The sequence below is a fragment of the Pyrgilauda ruficollis genome, unplaced genomic scaffold (genome assembly GCF_017590135.1).
Source record: "Pyrgilauda ruficollis isolate IOZ18807 unplaced genomic scaffold, ASM1759013v1 scaffold64, whole genome shotgun sequence".
Lineage (NCBI taxonomy): Eukaryota > Metazoa > Chordata > Aves > Passeriformes > Passeridae > Pyrgilauda > Pyrgilauda ruficollis.
The window spans coordinates 1,149,526-1,171,103 of NW_024528155.1; the positions used below are offsets into that span (position 1 = coordinate 1,149,526).

Consider the following 21,578-nt stretch of genomic DNA (forward strand, 5'->3'; position numbering starts at 1 on the left):
ATATTTACGTCACTGTAATTCTGCAGAGCAAAGGAAGTAATTATCTTTTGTGCTTCGTAAACTAAATCTAGTGTACATTAAAAAAAGAGATAGTAATAATTGTTTTGCATCCCTCACTCAAACCCTGTGGCATACTTTAAGGTTCCCTGTCCTGTTGATGGAAGTGGTGATGATTTGGAATCAGCACAGCTGCTTATAGAACATCTACATCATTCACTGGTGAAAGTGGAAGGGTAATCAGTGCTTGCTCTTTTCTAGACTCAAAGGGAGCTTTTTATATATCTGAATTGAAAAGTACGTATATGTTACAAGTTCACTTAAGTTCATTTTTGGAGGCTGGCTGATGCAGCAGCTCTGGATTTCAGGTGGTTGGGTGAATCTTTTACATTAAGAGCAATTCCTGCCTTCTTCCTCAGTGTAAATCTGAATTTTAGGTTCTGTGGTAGATTAGGCAGAGTGGAATACTCTGTAGAATTGCTTATTATATTCAGTCCTGGTTGCTATATGTACAGTATGCAACAGTGTATTTTCTGTCTTAGTGAGACTGCCAGCTGATTCTGAAAGATCTTACTTCGGTCTGGCTTTCCTTAAGGAAAGAGCCACTCTCCTCAGCATTAAAGGATTAAGCATTTCTTACTTAAAAGGTCCTGCTAGGGCTTTAAAGAATTTGTACAAGCATTAACTAACTTGCAGGCAAAAGGAAAGTTGCTGTGATCATGCAGTGAAGAATGTAGCTTCCTAAGTATTTTGGTGATAGGCTCTTTGGATCTATCAAGTTGAGGGAGAGATTAGTGTCTTTATCGCTTACAGTTCTACAGATGTGCCTGATCTCTTGTGGAAGCTCTTTCATAAGCTGCTTAGTAGTTTCTTTGTGTGACTTTCCGCCACTTTATGGCTCTGCATGCATTTCTGCAAATCCTCAAAGAATGGTACTGCTACAAAACTCAGTTTTGCTGGTCTGCACTTGTGACGGTGGTGGATCTGTGAGTGTTTGAACAGCCAAAGAGGGTGAAATTCTTCATTAATGGTCAGAACTTTGAAACTTGGCTCTGAGGGCTGGAAACAGTTGGATCCAGAATTTCAGACAGGACTCTGACAGCTGCAGACAGTATACTCTTTTCTTTGCCTGGCGTGGTTCTGCTGGAATTGTAAGGAATCGTCTCTTATCTCCTAAGAGCATTTGTGAGAGTAGCAACTGACTTTTGAATAGCAAGACTATACTTTTTCAAAGACAGATTTTCTAGATAACAAGTAGCCTAAGATCATATTCATCAGTAGCAGCTAACTCCTTAACTGACATAGCCATCCAAAGTTCCTTTTCAGACTGTATGGCTATGATAAATATCAGTGAATCATCTGTGTAATTGAAACACCATATGAACATCCTGGACCACATAAGGTTCATAACTTTGTCAGTATGCCAAAATTCAATTTCTGGGATTGGCAACGCTTTCTTCTGTGTAGTAGGATATACAAAGCAGGAAATCCTTGTTCCTTTTTCTCACCAGATGTAATGCCCCTTCACCTTGCAACAAGTGAATAGAAAGGATTGGAGCTTGTTTAAAAGGAATAATCTCTTAAACAGTTGCAACTGGCACTGATTTGCTCTAAGTAGTGTTAAAGCTGTTTTCCCTTCCCAAAACTGGGAGAGATCCTAACTGGTTCCTTGTTTCAGTGTATATGTGCGTGAAAAAGAGACAGTAAAAGAAGTACTCCTCTGTTGGGAAAAAATGGAATAACAGTCTTACAACACTGCCAACTGCCAACTGGTTGTTGAATAAATGCAGCCAACTGCATTTATACCCAGTGAAGCGACTCCACTTGTACCTTGGTCACATGCCAAGACTAATGATTTGTTTTATAGATGCTGAAAGTTACGTTAATAAAACTACAAATTATAGTCTAGTATAGTAATCCACGAGCACAAGCTTTCCTATGACAGTATTGTTTACTGGAAAACTAAACATTCTACCATTGATGCTTAGTTGTTTGCATAGGTTTTTGAACCAAATCTAGCCAATCAGTGTTTCTGCTTACTTTTCAGTTGCAGACAAGTAAATACTTGCTTGTCATGCTAAACTGCTGTTTGCAAAATATTGTCAATTTGGGCTGGGGGGGTTTCTTCTATTCCCAGTTTTTAATTTTTATTCTTTTACATCCTCCTAGAACTAGGAGTAGAAATGTTCATTGGCAGAATTTTTGAGTGAAAAAACAAGAGAGTGTGGTATTTGGCCATACATTCTTTCAAATCCCTGTCAATAGATTATGCTAAATGTAACAGCTGTTCTTGGTGGGCCCAAGAGTCATGACTTGAAAAGAGTTTGTGAGTGCAGTTCAGGCCATCACAGTGGAGGTGGAGGACTTGAGGAGGTCTGGAAATGAAGATGATAGTTCAGTGGTGAAAGATCAGTTCTTCACTATGTATGATAAGCAATTTGGGTGTACAGCTTATGCATTTTAAATTGTAGTCCTTCTCTGAGGTCATCCTAAGCTATATGTTTGTTTCACCTGTGAAAGCCAGCAGCTAGAAACTAGAATGGGGTATTAGTTAATATAACCAGAGATCAGAATTACCTGGTTTTGGCATGCTTTTCTTGTTGCTGTGAACAGAAATGTAGTTGGAGTGGATCAAAAATGAGGCTACCACAGAGGAAAAAGCTTAATTTCAAATCAGTCAGTAAGTAAGTGTGTCTCTAGTTACTCCCTAGTGGTTTACTGCAAGGGCCTATCTGATCATCTTTAGCTATTAAACATCCTAATTCACTCTTTATAGCTGAATACATGGTTTGGTATGTTTGCAAATGACTATAGGTATGGTGATGTTTGAGTAGAACATATAAAAGAAAACAAAATACGTTTTAATTTGCATAGACTATGTAAAAAGTAAATGAAATTTCTTTTAACAGTTGTGATAGACTCATCCTTACAATGTCTTGAGGGGTTTGGATACATTTGAATCTTTGAGGTCATTGCCCCAATTTTCCATTAATTTGCAGCTACATTTTGTTCATTCAGCTTCATATGCTTTAAAATGAGGCTCTAATTAAACTGTTTCAGTAAGCTGCAAACATTTCCTGTTAACCAGCTCTGATTTTCCTACCGTTGTCACTCGTGTCCATGTATTCTGATGTTTTTCCAGACAACAAGGCTGCTTTTTGGCTCCTTCATTTCCTTTCCATGTGTCGTTGATTAACAGTGACACCCACAGAAGTAGCTAGAGCCCTCTAGGCAAAGCACTTCAAGCCTTGGACTTTAAAGAGTAACATGTAACACAGAGAAGAGAGGTCTGAATAGTTTCTGGAGAGTAGAGTCCTGGATGGAAAGTAACAGAAATGCAAATGAAAAGTTTTCCTGTTTATTTTAGTCATTTATATTGTGTAGTCAAAACCAAGAGATAGATTTAAACTTTAGTGGTAGAACATTTGTGGTCTGCTTTCCAACTGTAGTAGCAAGTCATTGTGGCCAACTAACATCAAAAAGTTAAAAATACTATTGCAATATTTTCGCATGTGGTAAAGGAAAGCACAGTCATTTAAAAATTAATCTTACCATCTGTGATATTTCAATGTCAAGGACATTGGTTATGAGTTTCTGTATGTTCATTAAAGATCTGACTTTTTTCTTTCCCTCCTGCATTTTCTGCAGCTATTTTTACAAATGCAGCCTAAGAATGAGCATAACACTGGTAAATCAGAATAGAGGGGTTGTAAATCCACTTTTTACAGATTTAGTAAATTACACAGATCAGAAGTGTACCATCCCCTTTGTTATCCATGCTGTCTTTTGAACACATAATTTCAAGTTGCACAAACTGCAAAGGTCAGTTTTGTTCCAGTGAGTAGAAGACAATGAGGCATGACTGTTCATCTGTCTGGTAAACAATTCCAGAAAAAACAACAGTTGAAAAAGAAGGTGAGGCATGAGACAACATACACAGTAATCCTGGCAGACTTCTCATTGCTACTGATTCTGGTTTTGATAAAAATAGATAATTACAGTAGGTGATACTGGATCATAGAGCTTTTCAGAAAGACTAATTGCTAGGTTTCTGATTTGGAATATCAAAGAAACTATATTTAAAATAGAAGGCTCCAAATACTTCTTGAGTTTTTCTCTGGTTGCACTGAGAATTTTTCCATGTCTATAATGTGGTCTCATTTTCTCTAACTGAATTGTCATGTTTGATGCAAGAGGGCAAAAACCCAGTTAAGAAGTAGTGAAGAAAAAATAGTTGAGAAAACTGTTCCATTCATTTTAGATTGTGCGATCTACATTTTTCAAATGGTGAAGTTTATTAAAATTTTCATCAATGTTAGTGTTCCTCATCCAGAAATTTGTGACTTTTATATGTCCCTAATGGCTTATAGATATTTAGCTGAATGACAATTAGTAAGAGAGCTGTATTGGTCTGTTTGTGTTCTTTTTGACATATCAGTCAATAGTAATAAAAAAAAAAAAGAAAAAGAAAAAAGTGAGTTCAATTTCAAAACCTCTTAGCAACCATATAAAAAATAACTACTGTATTGATTTTCAGAACCTCTTAGCAACCACATAAAAAATAGCAGCTGTATTGATTTCTCTGATAATTGCCCTGGAAGAATGGTTGGAGCTTAGTGGTACAAACGTAATGAAATGCATTTATCAATAGTCTGTGTTTTGGATAGGCTGCATAAGAAGCCGACAGTAAGATGCTGTCAATAGGCGGTCTAGTTGTAAACTTTCACAACCTCTTTTACAGATTCATGGTAGTGCAGAAACCATGAAAATAGGAGAGAAAATAAATATTACAGAATACCTGTTACAAGAGGTAGACATTTGGAAGGAAAAGCAAGAGTAATGTCCTCTTCCTTAATCTTGCAAATTCCTTAAAAGGATGTGAAGTACAGTCTGCTCTACATATGTTGTAGATTTTATGTAAGAGACTTTGTGAGAAATATTTTCAGGGCCTGCTGGGATATAGTGAGGATTATGGCAATTTCCCATAAGAACATGTGTTTACCAGCTACAGCTTCCTTCTGAAACACTATTAAAGAATTGCTTTCATAAAGGGTTGGGTTTTTTTCTGTTTCAACAGGCAGAACAAACAGGATATCTTGGTCATAATGAGCAGCATAATGAAATTATAAGTACAGTCTAATTGCAGCTTGTTTGTCTCATGATTATGCAAACAATTCTTTTGATAGGTATTTCTGTTTCTACATCTGTTGAAAAGCCTTTAAACAGCATTATCTCTTTTTTGTTCTTATCTCTGCTAAATACTTCAATATATAAAAAGGACATGAGAATGAAAAAGCATTGAAACCCTGCCAACCTGAAAAAAATGCAAAATTAGTCCTCACCTCTGCCTGGGATTTAGTTCTCAGTGTTGGATATCTTACATTACTCGTGTTATGGTATCCTGTTTGAAATATAAATTTCCTATTACTGCGTTTCACACACATTTACAAACTAGCAAAATAATAGAAAATAAATACTTAGAGGAAGAAGTCATTGTTAGTATAAAAGCCACCAATACTATTCTATACATAACTTCAGAGTCCTGCTTGAAAGAATCCCATGAGTGCAGCCCTGGAAAGAAGAGTTGGAAAGCACTTGATGATCAGAGAATTGTAGAAAGGTCTGGGTTGGGAGGTACCTTAAGGAACGTGGGCCATGGTGGGCTACACCCCAGAATAATGAGGGAACTGGCAAAAGAACTTGCCAAATCACTCTCAATCATTTAACAGCAGTCCTGTTTTAGTGGAGAAGTTCCAGCTGACTGGAAATTAGCAAATATAGTGCCCATTTACACTAGAAGATAATCCAAGATAATCCAGAGAACTATAGCCTTGTCAGCCTGCCATGGATGGGAGTGGGAGCTTCAGATGAAGTTTATTAGAGTAGCTGTCCCGTTGAGTCATGAGGTGCGGAAAGGACCTCCTTGCTTTCTAAACTCCTCATAAGAGGGGCCTGAATGCAGCTGAATCCAGTCTTAGCCCCAGTCTTTTGTCAACAGTTTAAATAAGTTTGTCTCACAGAATTAAAGGTGGCAACTCAGACATATATGTTATTTATGATGACAGATGATCAGACAAAATATCTTAATCAGAATCATTTACTACACAGCATAAAATCTAATCTAGTCTAGTAGAATATAGTATAAAATAGGATACTGCACTATATCAGAGGAATGATATTAAAGCTAGCAAAAAGAAACAATTATTAAGTAGAGATTGATGTAACTCACCACACCAATGCTTGTGGGCATATCTTACAAAGGAGTATCCTTGAAGCGACATTCCCACTTTAGAGGGGGAAACTTCATACATACTGCAAGAGGGAATATGTTAGAAGAACCTAACCACATGAGAGTAGACTGGACTTTTATAGTATGAAGTGATTGATTGCCAGTCACATGTCTCCAGTTGCCTCAGTAATCAGGATGTTAATTTGGATTTAGTGAACCAGACTGGTTTTAGCATAATTCAACACCAAAACCAACACACGATTCCCCCTCTCAATCCACTACTGAGAGCCTTGCAAATAGGATGTAGTCCAGTGGCTGAACCACATTCCAGGGCAGAGCATCCTGCTACACATCCTAGCCTTGGCAAGGTCAAGTCCTGGGCAAGGTCATGGAAGAGATCATCCTGAGTACTGCTGCATGGCACATGCAGGACAAGCAGGGAATCGTGCCCAGCCATCATGGAGTTATGAAATGAAGCTCCTGCTTGGCCAACCTGATTCACCTTCTGTGACAAAGTGACCTGCTTAGTAGTTGAAGGGAAAGCTGTGGATGTCGTCTCACTAGAATTCAGTAAAGCATTCTCCATCTCCCACAGTATCCTCACATAGAAAAGCTGGCTTGGATGGGTGTATTCTTCAATGGGTAAAAAACAGGCTGGATGGCTGGGCCCAGAGAGTTGTGGTGAATGGAGCAAATCCAGTTATTACTTTGTTCCTAGCAGTGTTCCCCAGGGCTCAGTTTTAGGGGCACTCCTGTTTAACATCTTTATTGATGATCTGGACGTGGGGATTGAGGATAGTCTCAGTGAATTTGCAGATGGCACCAAGTTGTGTGGGCGTGTTGATCTGCTGGAGTCTAGGAAGTCTCTGCAGAGAGACCTGAACAGACTTGGTCAGTGGGCTGAGGATACTGCAGGATGTTCAGCTGCAGATTCTGCATTGGGATTGCAGTAATCCCCTGCAGAACCACCGACTTGGGCAGAAGAGTCTTGAAAGCTGCTCAGCAGAAGGACCTTGGGTGCTGATTGATCAGCCAGTGTGTGTGCTCATCTGCTGTACTCAGCAGTGATGAGGCCACACCTGGAGTTCAGTTCTGGGCCCCTCACTTTAAAAAGGACATGGAAGTGCTGGAGCACATCCAGGGACAGGCAGCAAGGATCTTGGAAGGTCTAGAAAACATGTTTTGTGAGGAACTCCTGAGGGAGATGGGTTTGCTTAGTCTCAAGGAGAGAGAGAAACCTCATGGGTCTCCACAACTCTCTGGAGGTTGTGGTGAGGTGGGCCTGGTCCCTTCCCGTGCCTCCAGTGAGAGAACCAGAGGAAATGGCCTTAAACTGAGACAAAGGAGATTTAGCTTAGATATTAGAAATTTGTTTCCCTCTTAGCAGGGTCAGGCATTGGGATAAGTTGCCCAGGGTGGTGGTGCAGTCACCATCCCTGGAAGTGTTTAAGAGAGATCTGGATCAGACGCTGGATCATGTGGTTTAGGAATTACAGCAGTGGTGCTGAATTGATGGTTGCACTTAATGACCTTAAAGGTCTCTTCCCACCTTGATAGTTCTCTGCCCCGAGTGATGGGGCGGAACAACTTTCACTGCCTGAGATTCTTCCCATCCAGCTAGACCTCAAGCCTTCCAGGATGGGGCATCCGCCACTTTTTTCACAACCTGTTCTAGTGCTTCACCACCTTCACATTGAAGAATTTCTTCCTAATATCTAATCTAAGCCTACCCTCTTTCAGTTTGAAATCATTGCTCTTCTCCTGTCACTAACTTATTAATAGTCCCTCTCCATCATTCTTGTAGGCATCCTTCAGGAACTAGAAGGCCACAGTAAGGTAATCCCTAAGCCCTCTCTTTTCCAGACTGAGATAGAGTGAAGAAGAGTGAGGCTCTTCTCCGTAAAGACTTCTGCAGTGCATGCTGACAGAACGAGAGGCCATTGGCACAAAGTGAAGCACATGAAATTCCATCTAAACACAAGGAAATGCGTTTTCACTGTGAGGCTGGTCACATACTCGACAACATTGCCCAGGGAAATTTTGGAGTGTCCATTCTTAGAGATATTCAGAAACCAGCTGGGTGCAGTCCTGGGTTTAAACTGCTGTACCTGAACTTTGTGAGCAGAGGGGTTGAGCTAAATGAACTCGGGCAAACCCTTTCAGCCTTTTTCATGCTGCTGTTTTGGGTGATAATGTTGATCTATCTGCTGGTTATTTTTGAGGATATATAAAACTATTAAAAATGTCTTTGCTCATTTTTAATTTTTTTTCTTTGAGAAAATGTATTTTTCTCTTTTATAAAAATCAATTTTTGTTGATGGAAAATAATTTTTTAATTGAGTTTTTGCTGTTACAGTTTTTTCTTGTAAATGCAGTGTTTACCTCAAGTGTCCTTTTTGAAATTACAAGAACATTTCATTTGAGAAAATGAATTATATTTCATGGAGGTGATGTTGGTCTTTTCTGTGGGAAGTGGCCATTTCATACATGAATGATAAGAATTTCACACTTTAAGTAGATTGCTTTATTTGCAACTATTTCTTGTGCCTCTGGGTGACAGGTCTTTAAACTTACAAGTAGGTAATTTCAAATGGACATTATTATTTCTCTTGTAATAGAGATTTGAGAATTTTTATTTTCTGTGCTAAACAGAAACGCTTTGTTATTTTAGAGTCATGCTGTCACAAAAATGTTTAACGGGAAGACTGAACAAATCCATTTTGAGAACAAACAGTAACTGAATGTAACATGACAATAAATACATATTCACAGAGCAGTATAAAGGAAGAAGCAGAACTTCATGCTTCCATTTAAAGACTGTTTCTAAACAAGTGAAGGAAGCAGCCCTCATGCCCAAGTAGGGCCAGTGGCTGGCAGGAAGAAGTACTCCACATCTTAGGTAAGTGTCATGAAAGCAGCAGTAGAAATAAGTAGAACTACAGGCTATTTTCCATGCTTGACTAGTTTAATGGCCATTAACAAAAAAATGGCTAAGAATGAATAGTGCATTATTTCATTTAATCTCCTCTCACAGGTAAAGCCTCTTTTTTTAATATGGAAAATTACTAAAAAAGGAATGAGCTTATAGACATTAATGGTTAAAGTTACTCTGTGGTCCCTGTGTGCAAATATAACAGCATGTCACAGTGAAGGGGAGAGGATGCTGCTGCAGCACACTCAGCAGAAGCTGTACCTCTGTGTGTGGTACCTGGATAACACAATGCTTTTCTTACTGGCATCAGGTGACAACTGGAAAGTGGCAAAGCCAGACCCGATTCCACTTCTAGTGCAAAAGTTAAGACATTAGAAGCTGAAGTAAATCCCACCACCTGCTTTTCTTGCAGTTTGTCTGGGACTACATCCAAGGCAGCAGCTGTGTGTTTCACCCCAAACACAGGGTGTCCAGTGTGGGCACTGTCCTGCTGGAGATCTCTACCAACAGTGGTATTGTAGAAACAAGTTGTGATAATGGAGATAGTGTTTATTCTTGCTCTGTCTTCTAGTGAGGTTTTTGCCCTGTCTTTCCCTGCTTTTACACATATATGTACATGCATTATTTACAAAGGGAGGTGGTTTGATCTGGATTTGATCTGCATGTCAGTAAATCCTAAAGCATATAGAAGGAGTTAGCTGGTCTGAAATACTGAAACGGTTGCCATATAAGCAAGATTGCAATGAGATAAGCGTATTAATTTTGCATGACTGTGGGATATTTCATATTAAGAACAAATAACCATGTCGTACTTCAAAGGGAATAAAACCATAAATTAATCAACTACAGCCAATTAAATATGCTTGAACAGATCAGTTGACCTCTTATTTGTTTTGATCCTGTCATCAAAGTTAAGCAGGCACTGTATTAACTTTTTTACAGTGCTTGAATCATATGCTGTGGCTGTTTTGAAATAAAAGTTATTAATTTTCAACTCCTAAGGTTTCTCTTTCAAGGCTAAGTGAAACAAAAAACTTTATTTTTCTAGGCCTTACTCCAAAATGCTCAAGTGCATATTTCTGGCTGAGTGCTTGGAGTCCCTGTTTCTTTATGCTTGAATATTGAAGGAATATAAAATTATTGAGTGGGAAGAATGTTTTTTAGTAAGAAATCTGAGGTGGTTTGCAGTGAGCAGATGCCTTTCCAGTTGGATTACGGTAAAAACAACTCTTCAGTTTGTCAGATTACTCAGTAGCCTGAATATTAGTTTCTTCTTGCTAGGTTGCTATGTTATTTTGGAAATGAAGGAGTAGAATCCCTCTCTTTTAATATGAATGTAATGATTGTTGATAAGACAACTAAATGGACCAGAATTTAAAAAGCCAGGAGATGCTTCCAGCAGCCAAATAGACACTCCTTGCACTGAGGTGGGTAGGCACCTTAGATGGGTATCTGTCTTAGACACACAGATATCAATGGCAAAGCTTGCTTTTATGTTACTGCAGCTCACAGGCAGTAGGGTAATACTTGCAGGAAGTTATCTGAAGTATTATTCAGCGTGCTAAAAAAAAACAAACCCAAAACCATGAGGAACTGTGTCTCAATAAGCATGCTTTATCTTCACTCTCTGTATGCTGACACACATCTTACAGATGTCAGTCTTTGTAGTAGTTAAATATATTTGATGTTAAAATGCCTGAGGTTGTGATGAATTTTCCATTAATTTCATGGAAGTAGAAGACTACGTGAACCATATATTATTACCTGCTTCCACATGACTTCTTCAGAATCATAGTATCATAGGGAATTTGAAAGGTCATCTAGTCTAAATCCCTTGCAATAAGGAGGGATGTCTTCAACCAGGTCAGGTTGCTGAGAACCCAGTCCAACCTGACCTTGAATGTTGGCAGGGGTAGTTGGCAGATGACAACTTGTCAACTTGTTCCAGTGTTTCACCACCCACATTGCAAAAAAGTTATTCCCTATGTCTAGTTTAAACTAACTTATGTTATGTTTTGTTGTATCTCTACAGTCCCTACTAAAAATCTGTCCCCATCTTTCTTGTAAGCCCCCTCCGAAGTATTGAAAAGCTGTGTAAGGTCTCCTTGGACTCTTCTTCAGATTGAACACCCCTGACTCTCTTGGCCTTTTCTTGTAAGGAAGTTTTTCCCTCTCTCTAGTTATTTTCATGGCCTTCCTGCAGACCCATTCCAACAGGTCCTTTCCTGTGCTGAGGATCCTAGAACTGGTCACACTATTTGAGCTGAAATCTCATGAGAGCAGAGTAGAGGGGCAGAATCTCCTCCCTTGACCTGGTGGTCACTCTGCTTTTGGTTTGGACATGTTTGGCTTTCTGGGCTGCAGAAATTGTGCAAATTGTGCATCTCTCTTAAGGCTCCATGGGATTGAATAATAGAATTATAGAAGTGTAGCAAATCCCAAGTCAGTAGATAAGCATGAGAATCATCAAAATCCAGCTCCAGGCCCTGCACAGGACAGCCCCAAGAATTGCAGCCTGTATCAGAGCACTGTCCTAACACTTCTTGAGATCTGTCAGGCTTGGTGCTGTGACCATTTCCCTGGGAAGCCTGTGCCCCACCACCCTCTAGTTGAAAAAGCTTTTCTAGATATCAAACCTAAACCTCCTCTGGCAGCGTTTCATGCCATTCTCTCAAGTCCTGTCACTGGTCACCATGGAAAAGAGATCAGTGCCTGCCCATCTGCTTCCCCTCAGAGGGAAACTGCAGAACTAGAATGAAGGCTTCCTTCAGTCTCCTCTTCTCCAGGCTGAACAGACCAAGTGACCTCAGCTGCACCTCCTATGGCTTCCTCTCAAGGCTCCTCACCATCTTCATCCTTCTCCTTTGAACACTTTCTAATAGCTTTAGATCATTCTTACATTGTGGTGCCCAAAACTGCACACAGGCGTCAAGGTGAGGTCACCCCAGTGCAGAGCAGGGTGGGACAGACCTGCCCTTTATATGCAACCCATATGGAAGAACACATGTTCTCAAGGTCTGTGTATATAATCAGGAGAAGTTCAACTATGTTTGGCCAGGAATAAATACATTTGTTCTTGTCTCAAACCAGTCCTCTATTTATGCTCCTTCACTAGGATCAGAACTGGGCTCAGTATTTGGGACTATTCAGGGCTGTAGGTGGATTGTTTCCTTATGTCTGGAATACAGAATTTTTCTGAAGCAAAATTTTGCAAACAGCATCTTTTGAAAAATTGTGCTCTGCTCAGTTCTGTCTTCTTGTTCTATCTGTGTAGCTTGTGCACTGATAGTACTTGAGTGGTGATTAAAAGCAGTGCTTTTATTTTTACTTGCCTTAGAGGTATCATATTATGATGGATTGCTGTTGTGAACTTTTAAACTCAGGAGTATTCCTGAATAAGTGTGATAAGGGATTAGGTAATCTTAGTTGAAGAATACATTCCTTTGCTGAAATAAATCACATAATTTTCCAGCTTCACTGTTGCTTCTTCTTTTTTTTTTCCAATAAATTGTTACTTAAAATTCATCTTAACTCTTTAATATCTCCTACCACTCCTATTGAGCCTTCCCTTTATATTTTTATGTTTAAGGTCTGGCTTGATAGGTAATTTCAATGACAAGTTGTAGAAAAAATGTTACATCGCATAATCAGAAAAAATACTTTGGGAAATCTAGGGGGTAACAAAAATTGGTTGCACAATGCAGTTCAGAGGACATTATATTATCACAAACCCTTATATGACTTAAAAATACCAATGTAGTCTAACGTGTCATGTTGTCATTTTATTTGAATGCATGAAGTTACAGTAGTATGCCTGCAAAGGAAATCAACCTCCATTTGAGCTTCATTGTTGCTCTTTATATTCCTAAAATCACTGCTTAAAAATTTATTGATTATATCCAAGTAATTTCCCCTTTAGAGATGATGAAGATAATAGAAATATGAGTTGGAAGCTGGGGTCTTCTAAAAGTGGATATAAGTATAGTGTTAAATTTAAACAATTACTCATACCTGCATGATCATGGTAGGTCTCTTTTAACTCAACTGTTCTCTTCTATTCTAATGAAACTGTATGCTTCCTATGTGATCAATGCTTTCTATGTCTTTGATGCTTTCTCTTTGACTTTGGCATTTATCACCTGCAAAGGCACCGTCTGTATTTAGTGAATAAAATATTGCATGTTGTCTACAAAGCTTCAAATGTGTCCTCTTCCAGGGCCCACTCCAGTGTATCTGCATTATGTTTATATTTAACTGGATTACTCTTGCACCACAAAGCTCTGTTAATGGACAAGGACACCAGCTATACGAAAAACCAGACAAATGTAGAGTGACCATGCAATCCCTGTCTCAAAGAACATGTAATCTTTAATAGGAGACAGCACACAGCCAGGTACGAGGGAGCATAAGAAGTGATGGCATAGCTAGAGATGGTGGCGTAGCCCAGAGTAGCTAAGCTTTCTTGCCTTCATTCATCAGTCCAGTTCTCACATCCTCCAGCTGTGGCAGTGCTCGTGGGCTTACTGTACTGCTATCTGACATTGTGTATTAAATAGAGGTGGAAGGCCAAATTAATTTTTGGTAGAACTTGGATGTTACAATAGAATATGAGGATGGAGGAACTAAATTCAGCTTTAGGCATTTCCTTATGCTGACGTCCCTTCCTCAACAGTAGATTTTAATTGTGTGCTGGGCTTTTCATTGCATGCAGAATAGATTTAACATAATGTAATGTTACACTGTTGTGTTTGTTTGAAAGTGAAGAAATCTGGGGTTATCCCCCAAATCTTGGTATTTCTTAATGGTAGGGAACAAAAGTCAGATGCTTACTAGATTTCAAGCATTAGTTGAAATGCATACTGTGTGCTTAAATTAAAGATGTAGTGTCTTTCATGTCTGCCCACAGATTTTGTTCATCCTGAGCTACTATAGCTCCTGGTGCTTAGGAAACGACCATATGTTTATTTTGTTATCTTAGACCTATAATTGGAAAATGTAACCTTATCCCCTAATTAAAAGGCAACTGTCATGGCATTCTAGCATTTAAAGCCTAAATCTTTAATATTGACTGTGCTAAAGGAAACTTAGAAGTATTTTACATCTGATACACTTTATATTTAAAGTTTAAGTAAATCCCCAAATATTTTGTTAAAGTAGTCCTGACTTGTGGAAAATAAAATCCCATGTGGCATTTAGGAGGATTTCTTTGACTTGCAACTGAAATAAATATTTAATTGACAGCAGATCTTTTATTGTTATTTGTTCTGGGTTTTTATGTATCCATAAATAATTAAAATTATGCATTTTCAATTACATGTTTTATTTTGGCTCAGTAAAGGACATTTTCCCTGTGCTCCCTCTTGGATTTAGCCTTTCACATGCTATACACTGAGTCTGCTTTCATCTGAGGCACTGGATCAGTTTGCTTTTGAAGCTACTGAATTCGCTGCAGCCTTGTGGCAGAGGCATTGCTACAAATCAGTTACGCTGTTTTGTTCCACAGTTTTGCACTGAGCAGTCAGAACGAGAGTCTGAACCTGATGTTTGCACATATCCTGCCTCCTCTTGTCAGTCTTCTCATTCACTTAGTTAATTGCCTGACAGCAGATGCTCACCTGTAGGACCATGTTCTTGCCTATGAGCACTAGTATGGGTTGTGTGATGGGACTGATCCGACTCTTAAAGCATTCCTGCCATACCTGTGTTGAGTCTACTTCATCCTCAGAAGGCACACCGGGCCCTGGGGATTGCTGATGGTGTGACTGTTTGTCTGAGACTGTGTGGAGAGAACAACCCAAGGCTTGATCTATCTTAGAAACTAAATCTGTGAACAATTATAAGCATTACACCTTGGTAATATGTTCCATCAACCCAGAGTGGGCTTTCAGTGTTTGCAGGAGTTTATGGATTTGTTCACTGCATCTAATACTTCATTGTTACTATTATTAGTAATATTAGTATTATTCTAGAAATTGCTCTTTTTGTCCCTTTTTTCCCTAATTCATCTGATTGTACTGAATGTTAGCAACAGGATTTGAGCTCAGGTGTCTAGTTTTAGCTGAGAAGGAAAACAGCAGAGGAAATCTGTTTTGAAAAAACAGTGTTTGAAAAGGAGAAGGATGAGTTGGGTTCCAAATACTGCTATCTGTTGCAATGCAACATATGTAATATGTTATTGTACTGATAATCCTAGTATTACCCCATTTCTTTGTAGTAGTTTTTAGCTTGATTTCTCCTGCTGAACTGATTCACAAAATTGTAAAAAGTTACTTTTTTCTCTGAGGATATTTGGGTGATGTTTATGTGGTTTTCTTCTTTTAGCTGTGAATTCTGAGAGCGGACCGAATTTCATTAACCTGTATAGAACATACACGTGTGTGCATATGTATCTCTGCAAGTCAAATTGCCAGACAGAAATGCCCTTTTTGGGATTAAAATTTTGTGGAATATTAAATTACTAGCTTCCAAAATACAGTTAGGAACATTTATAGGTTAAATGTCAGACATTTCTGCTGACAAGCTAGAGACAGTCATCTGTATTGCTTTGATGTTGGTAGTGGAAACACATTATTCATCTCACGTCAGCCACTGCTAGCAGCTGTAATTTTGGTTGCAATTATTTCTACCTTGAATTTGACCAGTTGTGCTTATGATCCTCCTATGAATCCTATTCAGATTGTTTCTGCTTCTGGTGTTGTGCTGTATTCAGCCATCACAAAGCTCTAAAAATAGTCACAGCTCTGAGTACCATCGTTCCCATATGGTTTGGATTATGCATGGTGGAGTTCTACTGTGTTAAATTGTATCCAAAAAGTACACCTTTTGCATAAAACTCCAAGTATAGTCATGAGCAATCTTTTTTAGTAATAATAATTGAATTGAGGTGCTGTTCAGTTTTACTCTGGATCACTTCTTGGTTCTTCCTTACGTGACATGTGTAAAGTAGCTTTATTTATCTCTTCTGTAGGCTGTTAAATATAGTGGGTGGGCAGCTTTTAGTCCATTTAGTTCCAGTGGAAAATGGAAACTCATTGAAGCTTTGGTTTGATTTCAGACTATTTCTGTGTTATATGGTCCATATATGTTTTTAACATTTAAACTTATTTTTTAATGCTCATTCCTTCTTCATACATTTATCACCTTTTGTAGTAACACAGTCCTTTAATTTGTCTAGGACAGTACATACAGAGTCCTGGAAATATTCTGAGTTGGAAGGGGACCAAAAAAGGATCATAGAATCCAGCTTTCTACACAGAAAGCCTCAAGAGTCACACCATGTGTCTGAGCACATTGTCCAAATAAACCTTGAACTCTGTCAGGATGGGTGCTATGACCACTTCCCTGGGAAACCTGTTCCAGTGCCCAGCCACCCTCTGGTAGCTGGCACATAGAGCCAGAATTTGTCAAATACATTTGGCATAGACAGTCAGCCTTTGTCTTGCTTCAAAAACTGATAATAATTTGGTTTGAGCTGGTGTCAGTAGTCACAATGATAGACTGACAGCTAGTCTCTACTTCTCTGGAGGGAGGTCACAAGTCCTGCCTGCAAGCTGCTTCTGTATGGTCTCCACTCTCCACATGCTCACAGGTTCTGCAAAAGACCCTGCTCCAGCATGGACTTTCTGTGGGATCACAGCCTCCTTTTGGCTTCCAGCTGCTCTGACTTGGGGACTTCCACAGACTCCTCCATGGGCTGCAGGCACACAGCTGCCCTGCCATGTCCTTCACCATGGGCTACAGGGGAATTCCAGCTCTGGCACCTGGACCATCTTGTCCCACTCCTTCACTGACCTTGGTGTCTGCTGGGCTGTTGCTCTCATATTCTCACTCCTCTCTCCTGGCTGCTGTTACACACTAACTTATTCCCTCTCCTAAAACTGTTGTCCCAGAGGTGCCACCACCATCAATGACAGGCTCCGGTCTGATCAGCAATGGATCTTTATTGGAGTGCTCTGTCTGGAAATGGCTCCATCAGACACAGCAGAAACTTCTAGCATCTTCTCTCAAGCCAACCCTGTAACTCTCCCACTACCAAAACCTTGCCTTGCCAATCACTGCAATACAGTACCAGTGCACAATTTACCTGTAATGTCTACAAAATATGTAAATCTTTAAAAAATATACTGACACTTTGTGTTTCTGTAAAGGAAAATCTGCAGTGCAGAAATTTTTAGACTTGAATGTGTCATGCCTTTTCACTATAGCTATTTCCTTTCATTGTCAGGCTTTTGTCTGATTTTAGTGGGTCCCTCTGAGAATAAACTTAGCATTTGGGAATGTGCAAAATAAAAAGCTTCTGATGTGTCTCACAATAGAGACACTTCTGGTTTTACCTTTCTGTAGCTTTTTCCCACTGCTTCACTCAAGTCTAAGAGTCACGGTGAGAGAAAATTGTAGGTTGTTGAGATTGTTCTTAAATGCTGCTTTCCTCCAAAGTGTTGCCACACAATTGCTTGGAGAGTTGAAGTGAGAAAACCCATGAGTTGAGATCAAGACAGTTTAGTAGGGAAGGGCAGAAGCTGTGCATGTAAGCAGAGCAAAACAAGGAATTAATTCACCATTTTACATGAGCAGACCAGCCATCTCCAGGAGAGTAGGGCACTATCATGCATAACGCTGACCTGGGAAGACACAAACTCAACCACTCCAAACATTCTCCTTTTCCTTTCTTCCAGCTCTCTATGCAGATCATGATGTCATCTGCTGTGGAATATGTCATTGAGTTAGTTGGGATCATCTGTTGTGGCTGTCCCAACTCCTTTTGCACCCCCAGCCTGCTCACAGGTGGAGAGGGGTAAGGAGCAGAAAAGTCTTTAGCTCTATGTATGCCCTGCTCAGCAGTAGCAAAAGCATCCCTGAATTATCAACTCTGTTTCCAGCACAAGTCCCAATCCCAGCCCCATACTATCTGCTGTGAAGAAAATTAACTCCACCCCAGCCAAAACTAGAACATTGACTTAATGACAGAATGATGCTGATAGAGCTTCAGTAACTTGGTGAGAAACAAACAATTGGCTTTTCCGTCTATTTCAGCATATTACTGGAGTTTTGCCTGCTGGTTCTCTTTCTAATAGCTTCTCAAGAACAGGTGTATTAAGGTCAGCTTTGTGCTTGGATAGTGTATTATTAGGGAGATAAATTACTGAGGTTTTGTTTTGTCTGACACTTACAGAAAAGCTTTTTCTTTCAGACCCTGTATCCTAGGACATTTTTAAAGGCATGTGAAAGTTTCACACAGTGGTTTTATTTAGGTCTACACAGCTGATTTCATTATTCACAGACATATTTCTTGGTAGTTGTCATATGAATAAATTGGGTTTGTGTATTTTTTTTTCCTTAAGGTTTTTCCTTTGCTATGTACAAGTACTGGAGGATTTAATTTTCTTCTATAATAATACTCAATCCTTATGTGATGACTCAGATTATTTAAAAATGCATTGTGCTTTTGTTTTTCAGTTTCCTTTAAAATACCTTCCTTTTTTCCTTTACTTCTGTGGCAGTTGTTTGTATGATAACACACACCTTTATTATAGTTAGGATTGACAATGAGGGATTTATTGTCTTTGGTCTTTTGATTGTTGAAGCTTCAGTTTATTCAGATCTAATATTGACTTCCTGACAAATTTACTTTGCAAGAGAATTTGGTCTTCTTTTCCTCTCGCTGTAAAAAAATGGTTAATGCCCCTGATAATTAGTGCACGTGATATAATTCTGGTATTGAATTTGTTGCCCTTCTGGGGGATGTGCACTCAGAGCCTAAGGGGTGGTAAACCATTAATCTGTAAAGCACTGTCTGCATTGTGTTAGTCTGCTTGTAAGCAGAGATAAGGTGCGATAGGACTTTGTTGTCTGTGCACAGCAGGAATCTCAGCTCTTTTCTGCCATCTTGGGCAGAGGAAAACTACAGTAACTGGAGTTGTTGTGAGTAAGTGTCTCGTCCTTATGAGAAGGCACATCATTTACACAGCTATGGTTGCAAGGTCGTGAGGGTGTTCAACAGCTTAGGTCCTTATACCTGTATTGAACTTCTGGAGGCACTGAGTGGTGCTGAGCCAAGTATTTTTTACTTCTACTTCAAGTAGCACTTAGCTGTTCTCCCAGAAAACTGGAATGTCTGATGTACAATGTGCCAAGTAGAGGTGGTAAATTGTATTTGCCTTCTAAGATAAAGTTATGAAACACTTTACTATTCAAGTTAAATGTTTCAGTTTTGTAGCAACTATATGAAAACTTTTCTGTGTGATTTTGGCTCTCTAAAGGCAACACATTTATCTTTTCTTAATTAGGTCTTTACTAATGTGCTGACTCACCCAAAATGTCCATAAGAGAATAATGGAAGCTCCTGAATACCTTGATTTGGATGAAATAGATTTCAGTGACGATATATCGGTAAGTAGAAGTCTTATTTTATTTGTTCAAGTTGAGACCATCTTAGATATCTCAGTCCTGGTGTACAAAGCAATACTCTTGTTAGAAGCCACACTTCTTTTTACTTCGTTTAAGGGAATGTTTAAATAGGTTGAATCTAGAATAAAAATCAGATGTTTTGTAAAGGAAATCTCTCCACAAAGCTTGGAATGAAAGGAAAGCTTGATTCCTCTCCTTCAGGCAGTAAAAATCACTTGTAGACAAAATCAATAAATTAGTTTCATTTCTGGGTTGCTTCTCTCCTGAATGTTTTGTTTTGTCCTGAATGAGCTATATGTGCTGTAGTGCTGGCCTTAGACACCAACATTTTAAGTTTACTTTTTAAAATCAAATGTATTTCAGTTGTAGAAAACCTGTTTCTCTCACCTTTGCCTTTTTCACGAGTAGCCATTTCCCAGAACAGCTCGATTTTATCAATAGGTGTGATGTGGTAGTGTACAGAAAGAGATAGAAAGACTTCGAGACAGTCATAGGCAGCAGTGATCCTTAGAGTCACAAATAAATCAGCCCTAATTGCAAACAAAAATATGTGCTACTTTCTACATTTTTAGTGTTTTTATAGGAGGCACTGATACTGTATATTTCTCTACTACTTATAATACTACTCCTACTGCTAGTGTTTTAGCTTTTTGTGCAGTGGAGTTGTTCATGTGTTCAATAAAAAATAACTTGAATACATCAATTAAATCTCCTGTAAGAGAATGTATTAATTCTATTTTCAGATTAAAGTTTCATAGTTTTATAGTAATTTTTTTTTCCACAAAGGTCCTCGTTTTCCAGTTAGCATTTGGGACTCCTGATTCATTTTAAAACATTCCAGATGCTTTATTCACTGACAAATTCCTTTTGAAGAGATTTTTTTTTCCTACCTATTGTACTGTTGAATTTTTATTAAAGCAGAGTATGGCAAATGCCCAAAATATTACAGGACAATGAGCCAATCTTGAGTGAATACCTTATTGTGGGCAACTTTCTTTATATTGCTGTTATATGCCAGATTATGTCCTGGTATCTGTTTCTATACTCAGTTTAGTAAAACTGTAAAACTTAATAGATGTAACCTTTCCATGTCCCTCCCATTGTGGCTGTTGCTGCATACTGGTGGGTTAGGTTACTCACTTTTCTGCTGGATAGCCCACGCTGCCTGCTCTCATAGGCTGTTCTTTCAGTGGATGCTGAGCATTAAATAAAAAATCATCACAAGTGATGGAGGTAGCAGTTTTACTCCCTGCTTTAACAAGTAAGAGGACAAAGCATTTGTTGCGAGAACCCAAATCAACAAGAGAATTCATGGTTATTCTAGTGCTCTACTCATATCTTATCATACACAGTTTAGAAATACCTGACCTTCACATTTTATCATAAGCCTGCTCTGGTAAGAACAGCTGCATAACATCTGTATTAGCAAATTATATTATTCATGTTAGCCCTCTGGTTCTAATCCAGTGCAGAAAAGTGACTAATAATAATGGCAGCAAGAAGGCTGTTAAAATGATGCACTTACAGATGTACCTCATTTAGAAAGCCACTGTTTGTAGTCCTGATCCTTGTCGTCCATTTCAGCAAAACTGACCAAAGTGTAATAATCAAAAAAGATAGACAGAAAGACAGGAATTATATTTAAAAGGCAAATATTTAATATAAGTAAGGGAAGGGGGTGGGGGGAGTGTGTTTGGGTTCTTACTTTATTTTCCTTTGTTTTGTTTGGTTGATTTTTTGTTTGTGGTTTTTGGGGTTTTTTTGTTGCTTTGTTGGTTTGTTTTTATGTTACATTTGTACATGAGAAACGGAAACTACATTTTTCCAATATCATGGAATCCTAGAATGGTTTTGGTCAGAAGGGACATTCAAAGGTCATTCCTTTCTAATCTCCCTGTCATAGGCAGGGATGGATACCTTCCACTAGATCAGGTTGTTCCAAGGCTCATTGTGATGGGTTGACATTGACTGATCATCAGGTGCCCACCAAGCCACTCTGTTAATCCTACTCCA

At 38.9% G+C, this 21,578-nt stretch overlaps 1 protein-coding gene across 2 annotated transcripts in view; it reads left to right on the forward strand.

Moving 5' to 3' along the window:
- LOC121362576 (synuclein alpha interacting protein) overlaps positions 1-21,578 on the forward strand; it is an 88,046-nt gene that overhangs the window by 15,575 nt on the left and 50,893 nt on the right. For both annotated transcript variants that reach the window (XM_041484188.1, XM_041484189.1), the window contains exon 2: positions 19,445-19,547. In XM_041484188.1, coding sequence (XP_041340122.1) covers positions 19,491-19,547 — 57 coding nt within the window. In that variant the 5' untranslated portion in view covers positions 19,445-19,490. The remainder of the gene's footprint in view (positions 1-19,444; positions 19,548-21,578) is intronic.